Source organism: Anopheles maculipalpis, chromosome 2RL, assembly GCF_943734695.1.
Source record: "Anopheles maculipalpis chromosome 2RL, idAnoMacuDA_375_x, whole genome shotgun sequence".
NCBI classification, from domain to species: domain Eukaryota; kingdom Metazoa; phylum Arthropoda; class Insecta; order Diptera; family Culicidae; genus Anopheles; species Anopheles maculipalpis.
This window is the reverse complement of record NC_064871.1, coordinates 6,456,912-6,476,318: the sequence shown is the minus strand read 5'-3', so window position 1 is coordinate 6,476,318 and position 19,407 is coordinate 6,456,912. Positions and strand designations below refer to the sequence as shown.

Sequence of the window (19,407 nt, the reverse complement as noted above, 5' to 3'; positions counted from 1 at the left end):
TTTCGCGCGCCAAAAGAAGTCCCTTGTTTTTATTTTTCGCTTGTCAATATCATGTCAAGTTTTTGACAGTTCTGCCACGTTTCAAGACACAACATCAACCCGGCTAGGAGTAATAATTTGTTTTCGGAGCTGCGCCAAGTGTTTTTGTCCATATTGACCATTTCCAAGTTTGTAGAGCAGCGCGCAATTATCAAACTTTGTTTGCGCAATGAAATAAACGCTGCGGAAACATTGCCGATGTTACAAAAAGCCTTCGGGGAAGAATCTATGTCGAAAAAAATGTGTACATATGGTACAGTGATTTCAAGAATGGTCGTGAGAAGGTTGAAGACGAGGATCATCCGGGGAGACCATCCACCTCGACCGACGACGCTCAGGACGTCCAAATCAAGGATTTAGTGGTCAATAATCATTGGTTATCGATACGAGACCTTTCGGAACCTCCATCCGGCGAAAGCGGCTGGATTTGTGGAAAAACAACGGCTGGTTTATGCACCACGATAATGCGCCCTCCCATACGCCCATCATTTTGAGGGAGTTTTTCGCAACAACTGGCGCCCATATTGTTCTGCAACTGCCAGATTCGCCAGATTTGGCACGAACCGACTTCTAGCTGTTCAACAAGCTAAAACGGCCGCTTCGAGGACACAGTTTTGACACTATCGAGGAGATAGAAGCCGCAGCGACGGCGGAACTATAGGACATCCCAGCATCCGCGCTTTCCACCTGCTTCGAGGAGTGGAGAAGAGGTGGAAGAGATTCATTGCTTCGGAAGGCATAAAAAACCATTTAAAAAAAACGCAAAGTCACTTAATTTTTCGGACACAGTAGTATTTAAACAAGTAGTACAGTACGAAAATTTAAACAAGTAGTGTGGTTCGTTCCTTGTGATCCTATAAGATCACATAAAGAGTTAGCTTAGGTATGAAGGTTAGGTTGAATACATGATAAGATCTAATGCACAATACTTTTCTTAGCTGATTTAGTAAAGACCAATATACTGATTGATGATTTTTCACGAATTTTCAAGCTAAAACCCATTAGTAAATTGAGAGAATACTAAGAACAGTACTTGTTGCTTTTGACATGAGGATATAATTATCCTTTTAGTGTAGATTTCCCTGGTAGAGTCATATGCATACAGCAAAAAAGTGAACCCAATAGTGCACCAAATAGAAAGGTATTTCATATAGTTCACATTCCAAGTTAATCTAGCCTTTTTTTTTCTTTTCTTCTGCTGATCTCCATAACTGTGATCGTGCTAAGCCGTTACACGTTACATTCACTAGCCAAGCAAAACAGCAGCAGCAGCATCAGGCATGTTTATTGCTTTCAACTGGTTGCACTTAATAAACATCCTTCAAGTAAACGGGAACACACGTTCCAAACCCTCGCCCTACTGCTGTTCGCTGATAGTGTGTGAAGACAGTGGAGAAGAAAAAAAAGATCCGTTTTCAAAGGAGCACTCAGTGCAGTGAGAGCAAGCACCATTCCGAGCGTAAATTCCTGTACGCTCTACCAACAATACCCAGAATTCATTTGCTCTATTGGATAGCTGCCAGCGATCTAATCGAGCAAATAAACAACCCGCCCAGACTGGAGCAGAGGAGGAAAAACTGCACTCACATCCCCACAGCCCGGGTTCGAAGTGATTTTCATTACGCAAAACCTCCTTCCCTACAGCTGCTTGTGTGTGCACATTGGCACACATTTCTCGCACTTGACGCGCACGAACGAGGTTTCGATTTTCATTCCACGTTCCGCCATTTGACACCTTTTTCCGGATTGGCGCTTGTCCTTGTGAAGTGCAGTGGGGGGGAAGGAAGTAGGTAGTTTAAGGAGCGGGAGATGGGGAGAAATCTCACGGGAGAATCCCAAAAGTGACATGTGATTGTGAAAACCGTACGAGGAAGTGTTTGACTTCTGAAGAAGATCCCCTTTTGGGAACCCGTCGTACAAAAGCAGAATGAATCCTTAATCCTGGCTAGAAGATAGAGGGACAGAGACAACGGAGAAAAAAGACCCAAGCCAAGAAATAGAAAACATTTGATTGAAATCCCACTAAAGAAGGGCATGCATCAAACGGAATCCTTCGCGTGTACGGTACGCGATTTCATTGTACCCAGAATATCCACATATGTCAGATCGTTTGCCGAACGCAAGAAAGAGAACGAAAGGGAGTTTTGGGCACTCGATCCGAACGTGACGCGCTGACAGGAACGATACCCTTACTACCGAAAAAAGACTTTCATCTTGCAGAGGGAATGGTTTCTGCTTCCTCTCTGCACCCCGCGTCCTATCGCTCGCCAGAGTTCCGGCAACCAAGCTACCGAAACGGAACAAGGTCCAAGCAGTCACGCGTATGCCCCAGTACGGAACGGGCAAATCCTTCGATGGTCTTTGTCTCCGCGTGCCGGATTCGGAAGCTATTTATATTTTATGTTTTTCCTGGATTCGCGCTTTATCTGCGTTTGACGAAGTAAAAATCGTACAGGCATGAAATATTTATGCGCCAGTACTGCTGCTACTGCTGAGTTGAATGTTCTGTACCGTTCCGTCACTCTCCATGCCACTCCATCCGGCAAAACCCATGCAACCTCCCAGAAGCGATAAGCGTCCGGGGAAACGTACGCCATTTGAACAGCGTCATATCCTTTGGCCATGTCGGGTGTTTAGGGGGGAGATATAATTTGCGATTTTTTTTTTCTACTGCGAACGAGCTCCGGATAAGAGTTTACTAACGCACGCTACGTCCGCGGGGCGACTCCCGGAGGACTTATCGGGACCAGCAGTAGCTTGAAGATTCACATTGAGCCACATTTTTGCAATAAGTGCCCCTACTTCTCAACCGTCTTATCCGTTTGCTAAAATCATCCATTTCTTGCACCTTAGCGAAACGCGCAAATTTTTTCTGCGAAGGGGCCGAGCGAACAAAATGGTCGCGAATGTCCCTGCTGAATTTTTGGCGAAGAAAAGAAGATAAATGGCAGATCGGGGCATTTGTAACAGGCGGGAGGGTGAGATAAATTTGCGAGGGTGCAAACATTGACCCCTTAATCCTGTGCATTTTGGTCTGTGCTTGAAACAGGCTCACCCTCAGCTCACGTCCGTCTGACCGTTACGGTGGTTGATGAGGGATCGTTGGTGTTGTACTTCTTCCCTCGATGCGAATCCGAACGTTGCCATTGGTTGTACCACTGCTCGATGCAATCAAATAGTGGTACAGGTCTAAGGCGAACCAAATCGGCATAATTTATACCTTTGAGCTGCTATCCAAACGGTTGATAGGGAATTCTCATAAATATAGGATGTTGATGTTTCTTTCACATCTTTTAAAATCCATCGATTAGGTTGTGCTCTTTACAAAACAGAAATAATAGTTCGGAATGTAAAGATTCCTTGTAGTGAAGCCAATAGAGATTTTTAACTTCTGAAAAAGGTTCAAAATACGATGACAGTAAATATTTACTACAAGTTAGATCGTGAAAAGGAATAAGGAATTAAGAAAGTTGGATGGATATTAAAATTCTTCGTACAATTTTTGCAGTACAATTTCAGATAATTGATTATTCAATTTTGCAACAGGATCTTTCATTAATTCTGTCAAACCATGGCTTCTTTAGATTCTATTGCAAATAAGAAAATTAGAAATTCTATAAGTATTTTCATTTCTAATTGATTGCTTCCGGAAGTCGTTAGGGAAAACTATTTACACGGTGTGAACGAGAAATTTGACACTTGGCCATTTCGTTAATAGTTCGTGATTGAGTTATCGTATCAAAACAAAAGATACGTCATTCGAAAGCCACAAGTGTTTGGAAACAGTGAAAAAATGTCGAGTAAACTTAATAAGTGGAACCTGCCGGAGTGATGCATCATGATGATCCACGCCGGACACATCAACCGGGTCATCAAGACAGCGGCGCAGTGTGCATCAAACACGATGAAGAATATTTGCAAGTAGGTTGAAACCTGCTACCTTCTTCGACATTTCTTTGAGCAGGGGATGAGGCTGAGGATCTAGGCACACACCTAGATCCTTTCCAGAAGATATCCGACGTATAACTGTATCACAGAGGGCAATATGACAATATTATGCAGTACAAATTAAGATAATAAATTATTAATTTCAACCTCAACATAGATTGAAAGAATATTTTTGATACGCGGAAGAATCTAGCTGCTTTTCTCAATGTGTTGTGTTTGGAAGCATTTAATCCCTGTAAGGTGAGTGTTTCATTTATTCATATTTCCTAATCCTAGTTCCTAATCGTAATAGATGACTTGGTGAATTCACCCGAACTTTCTCCTAATCGAGAGTACGCGTGCGGATAGCCTAACCGTAAGGCGCAAACAAGGTTGAATTTCAATTTTGTAGAACGATTTTTTGACAGTTGACAGAACGGTTTTGACAGTTCTGTCAAACCACGATGCTTCTTTAAATGCTACTGCAACTTAAGTATTTGCATTTCTAATTGATTGTTACCGGGAATCGTTAAGTTACATTCATTTAGAGTTCAAATTTCAGAACATAATTTATCTCATCATAATGATGATTATTGTCCCATTGAGGTCTTCATTGGCTTTAGTACATGCTCATGCTCATTGCTCACATTATTACATGGCTCTTTTGCCACACTATATGCGATGATGCATCATCATTACCTCCAAAAGCCAATTATTTGTCACAATACATTTTTGGCGTACAGTGTCTGCCTTTCTATTCACTTTTTTTTCGCAAACTCATTCTAAGAGGATTTATGCAAACTAAACCCACCACGCAACAATGTCACCGTTGTGGGGATGACATTGTTCAGTTTTGGATGCGCCCCTTTTCATTGCATCACTAATTGGTTTCGTGGTACGGCGACTCGTTAGAAAAATCCTTTCGCCTTACAATGCAGGCATGGAAATATATTGATAAGAGAGAGAGAGAGAGAGCTCAAGTGGAAAATAATCCCAGCCAGTGTGTGTCTGTGTACCGGAGGATTGGACCCATGCAACATCTCGCTAAAAGCACCTGCATTCTGTCACGTACGTACAGGAAGCCGTGCCGTACTGGCGTGTGACGATCGTTTCCGGTATAGTTTATGTTTTGCTGCTCCATTAGTTTCGTCCGGAACCGTTCGGTTGACATGTAGAGAGAGAAAATGCTGTAGAAAATAAGTAAAGTCCGTTTCCTAAGCGACTGGCCAAGCGTAACCGGAGTGCCATGCAAATCGTCGTTGCTGGCGTCGGCATCGTCGTCATGGTATGGTTATTTCCGTTCGTTATGGTTGAATTTAACAACAGCAGAACGTACCACAGCACAGCGAGACGGAATGTCAAGTACAATCATTTTCGTCATCATTATTACGCCGGAGCATCAAACTGGAACTCCGTACCGATCTTCCTTTCCCATACCCATACCCAGAGGTGGCCATAGCAATAGCCAAAGGACATCGCATTCACACACCTTCCCTCACACCCTTCCTCTCTCTTTTTTATGTACCACCCACATACCCACTCACTCACTCATCTCATACGCGCGAGAAAACACATCGCACATATTAAACATTCCAACGCGCGTCGTCCCGAGTGCGCTCCGTTTACCGTTCCACACCATCGAACACACATCAGGCACATAAAACAGTGTCAGCACACAAAACAGGCACACACACACACACAGACAGTGCCATTCCCACATACACACATACACCCACACAAGCGCTTCCACTCAATCGCAAAGGACAACCCATTCTTCATATGACCGAAACCCGAAAAGCCCCGAACGTCCGATACGGGACCTAGCAAAACCTGGCCGCCTCCAAAAACCCCCGGTCCGGTACCACCGCCCCCGACTCATCACGTGACACCGACCGTGCACGGCCATCTTGTTTTGCTCGGTTCGGCCCCCATGGCGATGCGACCCGGTCCGATTATTCCGGTCGCCATGGCAACTGCCATCACCGTCCGTAGAAACGTCGCCGTCGTTTCGCATCGCATCGGCGTCCACATAACAGCAGCGTATATGTATTTGCCAGCGCCCCGAAAAGAAGCGTGCACATAATGGGGGCCACCCCCATGGTCTTTAACTCCAGTAATCCTTCGTCCAACCTATCCGGGCCCCTGCCTTTCCCCGATCCAGGTTTTACCGGGGATCCTCGCTCACAAAACCAATGCTTCACATCCTTCACGTCGTGCGTTATTGGCGGATTGATAAGGAGCGTGAATAAGTATGGAATTCAATAGAAAAAGATAATATTTTTTAAGGATTTTTTGGAACAAGTACAAGACTTTTTTAGCTAGCAATATCAACACGGGACGTTTTTTACTGCTTCCTGATGAAATTGTTCCGTGAGCTGCATAGGATTACCTCATGAAATAATGTTTACACCCTTAGTCTGGTTCACCTGACGTTCATGTTTCTATGTTGTATGTTTTTTAAGTTGTTAATAATTCTGCAAGATCTCTGTAAAAGATCATATGAAAATCTGTAGAATGATCTTTTTCAAAGCCTCTTCAGATTAAAATTTTTTTCTGAGTCATCAAGAAGTGTCAAAAGGTTTATTTCAAACAAAAGTTTTAAAATTCTCATTACTATGAGAACTTTTCAATCACCCTTTTCTGCCCACCGGACGAAACGGTGGACGCCGTACACAGTGTGCTTGCGTCGGCACAAATAGAATGAACGCCATGACCGACGGCGAAGGAGTTCTCAGTCCGCGGTTAAGGAGAAAGCGTACTGCGCGGCTGGACTGTGTGCATGTGCAGAAGCGAGAAAGGTAAAGGTTTTTTCCATCGAGGAATTGCAAATGCCCTGGCGCTCGTACAGCAAGCGAGAAAAACGACCCCGCGAACCATCGAACCAAAACGCGAAACGATGCGAAAGGATATGCCCGTCCGTGAACGACGACGACGACGACGATCGGTTTCGGGGGTGCCGATATGAGCATACATTATATTCGACGTTACCATGGTAAACACACAGAGCACTAGCAGCAGCATCCACAGCAGAAAAGCGCCATGAACATTTGGAATGGGGCGAGATGGAAGATAAAGCACGTGCGCTATTACGCTCACACTCACACATCACAGGCAAGAGTTTTCCGATGTTTTAATGCTCTGTTCCTTTTCCACACGCACGCCCAAGCATACAAGCTCGATCTCTTTCGAGAGGACATATTTCTTAATGCTTGCTCCATGTCCTCGCGCTTCATTGTCGTTCAGAATCCCATTCGCAGGATGTGAGCTCCATGGCAACGAAGCACCGCTGCTGCTAGGACAGGGCACACTGCGATAAAGGGCACCCTTGTTGGCGTGTTTGGCTATCGCTGAAGCAAGCATTTGGACAGAGCATTTGTTCCCCGTCCGTTAGGGTTAATGCCATTTTCGTACGTGCGAGTAGGAGGACACACTACATACGCTCTGTCCATCCAGCCCAGGTCGGTGGAAACGGGCGAAACGAAGGACACAAGCGCTGGAGAGCAAACCTTCGATTTTATCCCATAGTCCGTTGGTTCGCACTCTGGTCGCAGCACCCTCGCGATTAATTGTACTTTATGTGTTTAAGCTCCAATGCGACCGATGTACATACGACGGTACGCGTGTACATACATACGTGGGCATACGATAAATTCTTCGATCAGGACAGGACCACACCGCAGGACCGGTCACATGAGAACGAAAACCCACATACACGCACACCCTCGATAGGGGACGAAACTCTCGAATTGTGTGGATCCCGGAACAGAACCCGAAAACCAATGACGAACGTTTTTCGGGAGGCCGTCCACGAGTCCACGATTTATGTGTCGCCCCTGTGCGAGAGTGTGATGAGGCAAAAAGGATATAATCCTACAATGGGCCAACAGCACCCAAGTCCCCGGTCCGGGAGAGGAGGGGGGGAGGGGGAGGGGGACACAGGAGTGAAGTTTCTTTAAATTAACTCACACGTACCTCGCTGGTTCTGTGGTCTTTTGTTTGCTGCGACTTTTATGGACTGTACATACATGGGTGCCCTTGCTTTAGCGGGCGCGTAATTTATTGCCCCAAGCTGCAGTTGGAGTGCTTTTTGTTCTTATCACCCGTAAGAGGATGTAATGAGTGTTTGAATACATTTGTCGAGCGAATCGCTGAATTTTTGGTAGAGAAAGTGGAAGCGAGTTAAGCGGGTTTGATTATTTAGAGTCCTTTTTCGATACAATTTCATGTTACAACCTATTTATTGGAATAGATATTAATATATCCCATTTGTGTTTTAGTTACATTATGATCTAATAAGAGTAATAAAAGTAGGAATAAGAAAATGTAAACAAAGTACTTACGAACTACTATTAATCTGTAGTAAGGAGTCCGAATGTCGTTGTTGTAAAATAAATATCCATACAAAAAAAATCAAACCATATGAAGAACAATATGACAATACGGCGTAGAGCCGTCATACTAAATTAAATAAATAATGAAGAAAAATATGCAACATTAATAGATTGTACAGCTGGAAATCGTTTTCAAAATTAGATCAAATTCAACATTACTAAGTAAGATATGGATAAAAAAACTTTAAAAAACTATAACAGAATTTCCTGTGAAGATTTAGGGTAATGTAGATGGACAAATGTTAGCAACAATGTGATCTCATATCCTTTGAAGCCGAATTATTAAGTAAAATAAGCCCTGTTCTGGAGACGGCCCGGTGGTGTAGGTGACAGCGGCGCCGGTCTTCAAACGGCAGGACCGGAGTTCAAATCCCATCCGGTCCGTCCCTCCGTAGTGAGGTCTGACTAACCAACTACGTGGTATCGGCAGTCTAAGAAAGCCATTTCGATGGCCTGCATGACCTTAGAGGTTGTTACACCAAGAATAAGAAGCCCTATTCTTGAGTAAAAAGTTTCAGGACTGGATTTTTAAGCCAAGTTGAAGTAGAGGTCCTCTTCTTCATTCGGTGTTCAATCTCGGACAGTCCTGTCCTATTATTTCTAGCTTTCTAAAGTTAATTCCCTCGTCTACTCATTAGTAATAAGTCTACTAATACAAAAACAAGTCATTTAAAACTTTAGTAAAATAGTTAGTTCTTAGTAAATAATAAATAAAATAACTGAAAAGAGAAACAAGTGTGAAGAGAATCAAGAGAAATAAAGAATGAATATAATTTTTAAAAGCTTGAGTTTAGCAATTAAATTGCTTGTGTAAAATAGAAGAACGAAAGAGAAAAAAGCGAAAGAAAGAAGAGAATAATACGCAGTGATGCGATGTAATACTTATTCAGAAGCAGTAAAACTCAAATTGAAAGATAAAAATGCGACAAATAGTGTAAGATTTGCTGCAAACAATATAACGTTGGACAAAAATATGTTTGTTGGGTTATTCTGTGTCTTTCTTGAACTTGTAGCTGCATAAAAACATTCTTTCCCGTACGAAAGATTGGTCCAGATGAGATTTGATAACCGGTCTTGTCTTGTTAGAAGCAGACATTTGTGAGACTTTCGAACTTCTATCGAATGGCTTGACATTTCCTTAAGTTTACTTTGTATTAAATCCAAATGTGTAAGCAATATTATTAGAAGCTCAGTAATTTATTCTTTCAAATTGCTTTACACACACGCTGGCCCGAATCACATCAAGTCGAACATCCTCCGTCAAGACATTGCCCCGGTTCGGTTCAATCACCGATCTAGACCACCGTGTCTCCAGGACACCGATTTACCCTCTTTTTTGCCACACATATCACCCACATCCATACACGGCATGATTGTGTGTGTGTGTGCATGTATGTGGGAAGCAATTTTCCACCCATTCCTCGGCATGTGGTGGCGCTACAGTTTGAACTTTGGTCCTCCTCTTCGATTCCCAACGGTCCTTTCGAAGTTTCTGCCATCGAATATCCCCGGCCTCGTAATGGGCCGCCTTTGGAAAAACCCAATGGCGAATAATATATTTTTAATTAACGTTCTTAATTATGGTTCCATTCCATTTTTCAACGAATCGCAACGGTCCAACGGTGCTCGATCCCCCCCCCCCCCCCGGTTCGCCGTGCTTAAGAGCCTTCGGAGAGTATCGCCGATTTTAATGGGTGATGTGGGAATTTTTAAGACAAATGATTTACCCACACGCCCGCGGACGCTTGCTACATTACTTGCCTGCCTGTGTGCCCGGGTGCCACCGTCCGAGTTCGATTACGCCACTCTGGCACATTTGACAGCCGCGAAAGGTTTTTCCGAGAGTCAAGGGAAAAGTGTGCTAATTAATCACATGTCGCAGTCAGGAGCAGCGCATCGGCATCCGCGAGTTGGCACACATTTGTTAGGCGTTAGCAAAAGTCTCTCCTGACGTACGGAAAGGGTTCAGGCACAGGACAGGCACTTTTTCTGTGACAAAACTCGCTCGCTTGGGGGACGGGTGGAGGGTGGTGGTGGAGATTAATTTACGCACTTTCTGTACGTCCGCACACGATCGCTGCGTCATCGGTGCGCCGTACGGCTGTTATTAGCATGCAAAGGACCAAAGGATAAAGCTAATTTATGTTCGCCCGTAAGCAACACGGACGGAAAGTGTACTGCAAGTGCGTGCGATCCCGCTGGCGCAACGTTGCGGTGGAATTAATCGTACTTTTTTGCCTGTTTTGTTAGCGGTTTTGCTGGAGGAAGTGAGGATTTAGCAAAATTATCGTAGCATTACCAGTAGGATTTTTGGGTTGGAAAAACCGCACCAGTTTCTGTGTAGGACGTTATTTTGTAGTGGGCGCCATCGAATGGGAGACGATTTTTGCACACGATTTATAATCTTACCGGGATATTAATGATACAGCAAGCATATTGTGTTTTGAATGGCGAAACACTCTCCGAAAAAAAAACCCTCTCTAAAAACCGGAATACAAGAAATAAATGTTAAAGAATTTAGCCCAAAAGTATGCAATCCTCATGACAAAAATATTTTTTTTAAATACTTTCGGACCTCTCCTTGATTGCAACCACGTTCTACAAGTGAATTGTCACAAAAAGATCAATGAAACGGCCCCGGATTCTTCCCTTCGTCCAGATTCAACGATAAAAAAAGGTGTCACCTTGAAGTTCCACTTCACTGCACCCGCAAATTGAAATGTCAACCTCTTCGCTCGTTGACGGTTCGGTTTCGGGACTCGTTGGCGCTTCCTATCCCACGGTCGGTCGGTACTACGCATGATTTGAGCAGACAAACAGTTGCGTGTAAACCTCCATCCCGTCCCCTGTCTGTCTTATCTGTTCCGTCCGATCTGCGCGCGCTCAACTTGAACCGGTTCGATTAGGACACAATCGGCGAAAAGTCGAGCACTTTAGCCGTGCTCAAGCTGCTCGTAATGGTGGTCGGCTGTTTCCTTCAACTATTCAGCTTAAATACCCGTTCGAGGGTAACTGCGTTCCCAGTTCCATCTGCTAGTGAACATTAGCCACTTTTTTTATCTACCACGAAGTGTAGGAATCCGTAACACTAGGGAAAAGTGAAAAAAACACACAAACACTCAACTAGTAACACTTGCATCCCCAGGCCCAATCCTTGGCACGGGGAATCGGGGAAAGACGACAGCACTCAGTCAGTGTCGCGACACAGACGGCACAGTGAACGGCACGCGCGATCTTCTCCCATCCCCCGGGGGTGAAGCGGAGCTCCAAAATGGAGCAACAGCAGCATAAAATGATGCATAAAAATCTGGGTCATGAAAAGTGAAAGCCGCCGTGGGTGGGTGTTGGAAAGAAGAAAAAAAAACTGCAACAGCATCACAAGAAGCACAAGAAGACGGGAGACCGAGAGTGCAGGAAAAAAAAAACGAAACTAATACGGACGGGTGCAGTGTAACTGACGTAAAGGAAGCGATAAATGCAACGAAAAGCACAAAAAAAAACGACGCTGTAGTACGCTGAACTCGGAAGTGAAAACGCGCCACGCCAAGGTTAAGCGAATTTCATTATGCTGAAGGATTCGGGGTGGAAAAAATGGGACTTTTTTGTGCTTTCCTTTCTTCCGTGTCGCTGTGACGGAATTATGTGCCACTTGGGTAAAGAATGTCTTGAGGAAGGCTTTTTTTTTTGCTGCTTTCCCCTTTAATGAAGACGTTATGTACTGTACGCGCTGCTTGTCAAAATTCGATCTTGGCGCACTGAAAGCGAGACTGCTTGAACTTTAACCTATCCAGGGTCTGGAAAAGCTGAATTCCTTCCTTAACAGGGTTAACAGGGTCAAGAAATCGTCCTCTAATTCTCACTGTCCTGAGCATCCTTACCAGACAATTTCTCCAGGTCGTTGGTTCCCCTTTCGTTTTGGATGGATAATTTCTAAGCCACAAATGCATCAAAGATTTTAAGATTTCCTTCACGACGGGTCAAGAAAATGCTTGCTGGACCTTCGGCGCGACGTTCGAACCCTATTCACACATTGCGTTGACCCCTTTTCCCAAGCAATCAACCGGACAAAACGGGTTTCGCACAGTCGGACTATAATTGACCAGTGAGTGGACAGTGCCCCTCGGAGACCTCTGTCGTGAGAACAACCGGTACAAATGGTCAGTTGTTGAGCTGAATCTTGTTTCTATCCGTGTTCCAAGCGAGTAGTTTTTCGGTAGAATTTTCAAATGTCCAATCAAGAGTACCGGTTAAGAAACCTTCCCATTTCTAGCCCACTGTCTTAGATTGACCCTCCAGGGACGGGTCATAATCGGTATGTAAATTGGACAACGGTGTTGACCACTGGTCGGAGGGTTTTCTCGACCCAGCAAGATGATTTATTGACCGTTTATGGCGCATGGGCTCCTAGATGTGTGTGTTTTATTGACTTTAATTATCGTCTCGATGGGGAGTCCTTTGAGCAAACACGAAAGGTGAGTCCTTTCGTCCTCAGTCAAGCTCCGTGCGTCATTTTAGCCGATTTTCGCGAACAAGAGCTCGTCACGAAACAACCTCGTGGGCGGTAAAAAAAAAAGGTTACCTGCCATGGTGAGCCGTAATTCATTCCCATCCACCTACGGGACCACCGTATTCCACACATATGTTCGACAAAGTCATCCATCTTTTTAGCAGAGAAAAAAGACAACCATTCTTGGGACTCACTTCAAGGGGCGAGAGAGCACCGTAATGATTACGTGAAAAACTTGTTAACGGAGTAACCGTCATTGCCACTGTGCCTACGCCATTTGAACTACTGACACGTGACCAGACATGGGAATGGGGGAAATCTAACCAGTTTTTTTTTTATTTTTCGTCTTGAAGTTTTCAGGCTCTTGAGGTGCTTGGGGACGATACTCTGATTTCATTTCTTTTCTGCACGTTTTAAGTCCTACGAATCAATCAAACGTACATAGTGAGTTTAGACTGTTGGAGAGTCAGTATGCGCTGTTCATTTCACATGATCGGTGCCATTTTCATTTCACATGATCGGTGCCGGTGAAAAATCTGACTCCTTCATGCTTTCTTACACAACGCAAAAAAAAACAAAACAAAACTCATCGGAAAGATTTCTATTGGAAATGGGAGACTCTTTGGGAGTGCAGCACTCATTGTGTCGAGTCTTCCAATTACGATGTTTGTGTAGGATTTTAATTGCCGAATACGTCTGAATGTTCTCATTTCTTTCCTTGCAAAGGTCTTTAGTTAAAAACACATCAACATGCAGCTTACAATGATCATTAGGAAATATATTGGATCAGTAGAAGAAGACTAGAAGCCGATGTCAATTTTCCAGGCTGATTCTGTGGAACTCTGGAGCTGCAACATGTGATTTGAATTGCACAAAATCACCTGAATTTGTCCAATCGACTTAAGTGTGATTGTCACACTCGAAGGTCTTCAGATTAGCGAGCGAAGACTTAATGAGCAATTTTTGTGCTTTTATCATCAGGAATAATAGAAAACTTACTTAGACTTAGAAGACTTAGAAGATACACAATGCAATTAGTAAGCTTTTTTATGAAAATGCCCAACATTCTCAATCCTCTACCAAATATTAAGCAATCAAACCAATCCGAAACGCTTGTTCTGGTCATCCATCGTTCAGCTATACCACGTGTTAACGTGCAAGACGTCGTGACCTTCTTGAACCTCCTAACCTTTTTTTTCACACACAGGGTAGCTGGTCAAGAATAAGATTTACCGCGCTCGGACGAGTAACGTCTTCGTCCATCTGCTAATCCGTTTTACGTGCAAAGGAAACGTGTCCAGTGTCAAGCACCTCCAGAGCAGAACATGTCATCGCGCTTGTCCCCTTTGCGTACCGTGAAATTTAATCACGAATTCGTCTGTTTACTCTCGTCCTCCATGTATGTTCCCGCTCGAGCAACGTTCTAATCGAAATCGGAGCTACCTCAACGTTGTCAAACTAACTGAACAGAGGGTCTGACCTCTCGGCGAGTAGGGACAGCACCGAGGTCACCACCGTTCCCTTCGCTGGCCTTTGGGTGAATTAATTTATTCAAAATATTTTATCACAAATGGCGAAATAAAGGACTCGCGCTCTCGGGCGAGTACTACTCGTTGCATTAATGCTTCTTATTCGGTTCGAAGCAGCTGCCATTCCATTGTCCGGAGGGTTTGCCCTTCGTTCAGGTAGCGTCGTGGTCAACGTAAAGGCCATACCCTTTTCCAAGGAGCACCCTTCGTAGTCACTCACACAGCGACAAAAAGATGGCTCGCGCCTCGTTGCCGTTTAATGTACGGGGAGTGACCCCTTCTTCGGCAGGAGCACCTTCTCGATTGGACGGCCAGCGAATAGATATGCAAATTACGTTCCCGGTCCCTTTCAAATAAAGAACGAATTGGTCAACCAGAAAGGTAGTAGGGAACACCAAAAGCTGACCGCACACGTTCGCCATTATTCAACCCGTTTATGGGGCGTACACGGTTTTTATGTTTATGTGTCCGGTTTCGGAAAGAATTACTAAAAATTGATTTATGGATTCGTGAACGGTACCCGCTAATAGCTGTCTTATGTTTGTGGACATCTTTTAATCGAGCCGATATGACTGTGGAACGTGTCTTCGCTTGATTAATGGTTGTTGTCTTCGGCTCAAGGTTTATTGGACCGAAATTCAATCACTACTGATAAGAACTGACGTACTGCTGTTACGTAAATAACATGAAACGAAAACACACACACACATACACATCCTAACCTCCCATCCCAAAACACGTTAAGGCGCTCGAAAGCAAGGCGCTTGCAGGAAACGTGATTGCGTTCCGATAGCTTGAAGCAGCCTAGTGCCGGAACAATAAGGCGAACGTTGCCAAGGATTGATTGAAATTCCAGTGCATCCGTAGCCCCGAAATCTCTTGGAAAATTGGATCCACAACACACGCACACACGCGCGGAGCGGATTTCCGGAATCTGGGTACGGTGTCAAAACACATGTGCTTCGATCGAAAACGATCGAAAGCAGTGGCTGCTTGATTTGAATTCGGTGACTTCATCCGTAGCCTGGAGAAGTCTTTGTTTTTTGAAACCTCAACCACTTGCAGCTGGCAGCGAATAATTTCAACAGGATCACTTCGCTATAAACTCGGCACCAGGCGCATAGCTTGAGCAGGACGCATTCTGCAACTGATTTGTGGTTTTCTACAGTGAACAATTTCGCTTGTCTCGGTGAGCATATCAAGCTGTTTTGTCTTTGACCACAAATCCATGGCAAAGCAAACACTTGGAGGGTGTACAGTTCGTCCCAACTCAAATAGGACAATTATAGCAAAAGGTTCCCATTAGTATGTCTTTATACAGTAATGGTAACTCTTTGTAAATTTTTATTATCTTAGTATATATTCTAAGATACAAATACAAATACTATGCAATATGAATCAACTACAATAATTGCCTACTTTTAGGCGTTTTAATATTTTATCCATCATGCAGTACGCAATCCGCACGTCAAAGCGCCTTAATTACCTTTGTACGAAGTTGCTTTTGACAAGGAATAAAAAATCTTCAAAATAATAGAACACATGGTTTACTATAAGAAAATCTACAAATAAAAAAAAAATCCTGGCTGATATATAAAGAATAATATTTAAACCCGTACATTAGTCAAGTGTATATGTCAGATTTTCTTGCAGAAGACAACTAAATAATCAACTCAACGTGATAAACTACCTCTGTTTTGCTAAAAGTCATCCAGATTGCTATATAATATTCATTTTAACGCCTCAGTTATAATTTTAAAGGTTACATTTACTTACTTGTTGTTACCTCTTTTTTCCTTCAACACTCTTTAGTTAAGCGTTTTTCATGCGGTGCTGTCGTGATGTGGTATCCCGCAGCTGGCAAATAGTTTCGCTCCCGTCACGATCTCCCCGCTGGGGTGGTTGAGTTTTTGTTTTGCTTGTCTCCCTTCGCCGAAGCTTTCAATCATAACCTTCAACGGCTGACGCACAAACAGGTCACGTACTCGTGCAAACACACTCACACAAAAATTGACGGGAAACCTCCCGCCGGAACGCATATGCAAATTGTCAACCAAGTCCCGTGTGCATGGCTAACGGCGTCCAGGATCTAACGGTTACGGATGTGACTACCTGCTCAGCGGTAGGGACCGTTTGGAGGACACAACCGTGCCATTTGCCGTGGTCCCAAACCGTCTGGCGACCCGATTCTGCCAATCTTTTTTAATTAGAGCAGCTCGTATATGGGAAAGGCGGCCCGTCCATCATTCTGGCCGCGTGTGTGACGCAATTGCATTTGCTACGGCATCTGTGAATGACAACGCATAGCCTTGGTAAAGCAGTTTTAAATTTGATACCCTTTCCGGGACCCGCGAACGGTGTTGCTACACTTTGTTATCCGAGGGATTCGAGGGATTCCACAGGGCAGGTAAATGATGAGTTAAGGATGCGTATGCGAATGCTGCGACCTAGCGAAAGGGGTGAGTTTGGGTAAAATTTAAATTGGTAATGTACGCTACAAAAGTGCGGCTCAATCAGCACTGGTAGCAACAGTCTCGGTTCGATCGTACTTCGATGCTGGCACACGATCGAGAACAAAAGAATTAGATTTGGAAATGAGGAACGGACAGGAATACACATCGATTCATGACCATGATGTGATTCATGACTCTGGATGGAACGAACATGAATTTTGAAGAACATGAATGGGCCCGAATTATGAGTTGCTAATTCATAAATGAGCCAGCATTGTTCTTTGGAAGAATCCTTTAGAAAAAGAGACTAAAGAATAAGTAAACGAAGGTTCAAAAGTTTTTTTTCTCTTAGTGAATTTGTTTAGGCATTGTGACACTTCACAAAATGTTCCTTAACAAAGGAGTAATAAAAAGGGTATAATTAGTAACCCTTTACATTTTGTGATCGTCGATCGTCCTTCTATCCAACCACAATACTACTACTTTTGACAAAGAATACCTTCGTTGTATTTCAACTAGTATAAATCTTTACAAAATATCAAAATAACTCTTTCATCTTACCACGTGTTCAAGCGAAATGTTTTAAATTGACCTAACGATAGCGAATTTGAATCTTCTGTTATTTCGAAAATGGTGCTTCGAACTACAAGTTCAAATAGTTGTTCATTTCTTCGAAAATCGTCCAAGGAACAAAGAAAAATGGGCGTCATTTGGGGTTGTGTATAGTGCGCGAAGTAGGCGTGGCTAAGCTTCCTATTTGTTGCCTAATTGAAATGAACTCTACAGAAGCGAATATACAGTCGATGCCGTGTTTAGACAATTATTGTAAAAACTTTTTTATAAAAGTGTTTTTTGTTTGTTAGTAATAATTATTTTTAGATGCTTCGAGCACGTGGTTGCTGAAAATGTACGATATTTGATATTTATTGATTAAAACACTAGTTTTATCACTTTAAAATTCGCAAGCTGAATTGTATTAAATAATATTATATATATAATGTCTTTGCTATAAAAAATAAAACTTAATCATGACTACTTACCAACTGTTCACTCGACCGGTTGAAAAATTTCAACCATTCAATTCAAACCGCGATTGCAAACCACCATCCAGGGCGCATGTGCGATTTACAAAAACTTCCTAAGTACGTTACCGTTAAATCTTATCAAATTTTCAAATCCTTCTGTTTATTTTGCTACTGCATTACATGTGATGTTTATACATTATGCCATATTATATTCCTCATAAATAATGGTAAGACCCTCTCAATATTTATAAGTGATTTCGTTAAGATTTTAGTCAATATAAATATTTATAAATTTCAATTTCGCCCCCATTCAGAGTAAGTTTTGTGAAACCGTAATTACATTGTCATATTAGTGCAATCATCGTTCCTTTCCGTTAAATCAGCTTAGAGATCTTTTCCACAATACAGTTCAATCGTTAACTTTCGCCTCGTTTCAATATTCAATTCTCTAAATCATAAAACGAACTTAATAGCTAAATATTGAGCCCTCAGAGTAAGTGCCTTTGCTTTCCTAGCTTGATTTGTGCGCTTCGTACGATTTAAATTACTAAACTTACATGGTTTCGTTCTATAATACACGCGATGAATTTGCTGTTCGCTTATACCGGTTTCTTATCAACAGAATCCAACTAGGGTTGAGATAATTCATACAGAAAATGCTTCAAAATTTTTGAATTTCGTTTTCCACGCAAACTTCGCTGCTGTCTTTGCTCGTTGGGCTTGTCGTTGTGTTTGTGGCGGACGGTGCTTCCGAAATACTGTTCTGAGGACGGTTTTGTTCCACGAACGTTTGAATGGCACGGTCTTCGGCCTGCTGTTCCGCTTGCATCCGTTTGAATTCCTCAATCTCGTAGCTGTACTTCGGTGTCGTAATGCCCAGGAACGATGCTAGTCCTTCGCCCACGTAATCACATCCGGCCAGCACCGTGCTACCCAATTTGCACGTTTTGTATCGCATCCATTCGCTCCAGTTCAGTTTGGACTGCATGAAATAGGGGACAATTTAAATAGGATTAATTTTGTAACAATTCTTATCGGAATACTGAACACAAAAGTCGTATCAAGTGCCTCTATCGACAAGTACATGCGAGCATTTTTCACACTTGCCACTGGTGTGATTCATCACAAGCCAGCTTGCAACCACAGTGACAGCGGTGTCAAGGTCTGAATAAATAAACAACGGTTGCTATGAAAAAATCCCTGAGTACCCAAATAGGCGCTTCCCGTGCCCCTTTTACGGAACCAAGTGGCACACAACTGGCCCCATTTCAATCGGCTTACCTCATCCACTGGAGCTGGTTCCGGTTTATCAACCTGGTCCTCCTCATCGTCACTAAACTCTTCCAACGTTCCATCGCTAAAATGCAACACCTTTTTCGGTGCCCGTACCCGCACCTCAACGTCCTTCTCGTTTTGAATGAATGTTTCCGATGGGTCGGATTTGCTTTTGAGCGGAATTTCCACCTTCGTCATGCTTGATGGCGGCGTGTAGTATTTCCTTCGGCAAGCAGCGTCGGTTTAGTTGCAATTTTTATA

At 43.3% G+C, this 19,407-nt stretch overlaps 1 protein-coding gene across 1 annotated transcript; it reads right to left on the bottom strand.

Moving 5' to 3' along the window:
- Positions 1 to 18,527: 18,527 nt before the first annotated feature.
- LOC126559235 (protein FAM177A1) lies at positions 18,528 to 19,380 on the bottom strand. The gene is made up of 2 exons (XM_050215364.1): positions 19,153 to 19,380; positions 18,528 to 18,853 (listed from the first exon to the last, which is right to left on the bottom strand). The coding sequence occupies exons 1-2, from the start codon at positions 19,342 to 19,344 to the stop codon at positions 18,533 to 18,535; spliced, it is 513 nt and encodes a 170-aa protein (XP_050071321.1). The 5' UTR covers positions 19,345 to 19,380; the 3' UTR covers positions 18,528 to 18,532.
- Between the last annotated feature and the right edge of the window lie 27 nt (positions 19,381 to 19,407).

Excerpts from the sequence above, each read along its gene's own strand:
- LOC126559235 (XM_050215364.1), bottom strand. The coding sequence starts at position 19,344 with ATGACGAAGGTGGAAATTCCGCTCAAAAGCAAATCCGACCCATCGGAA. Across the intron at positions 18,854-19,152 it reads AACCAGCTCCAGTGGATGAG|TCCAAACTGAACTGGAGCGA; the intron begins GTAAGCCGATTG and ends TATTTCATGCAG.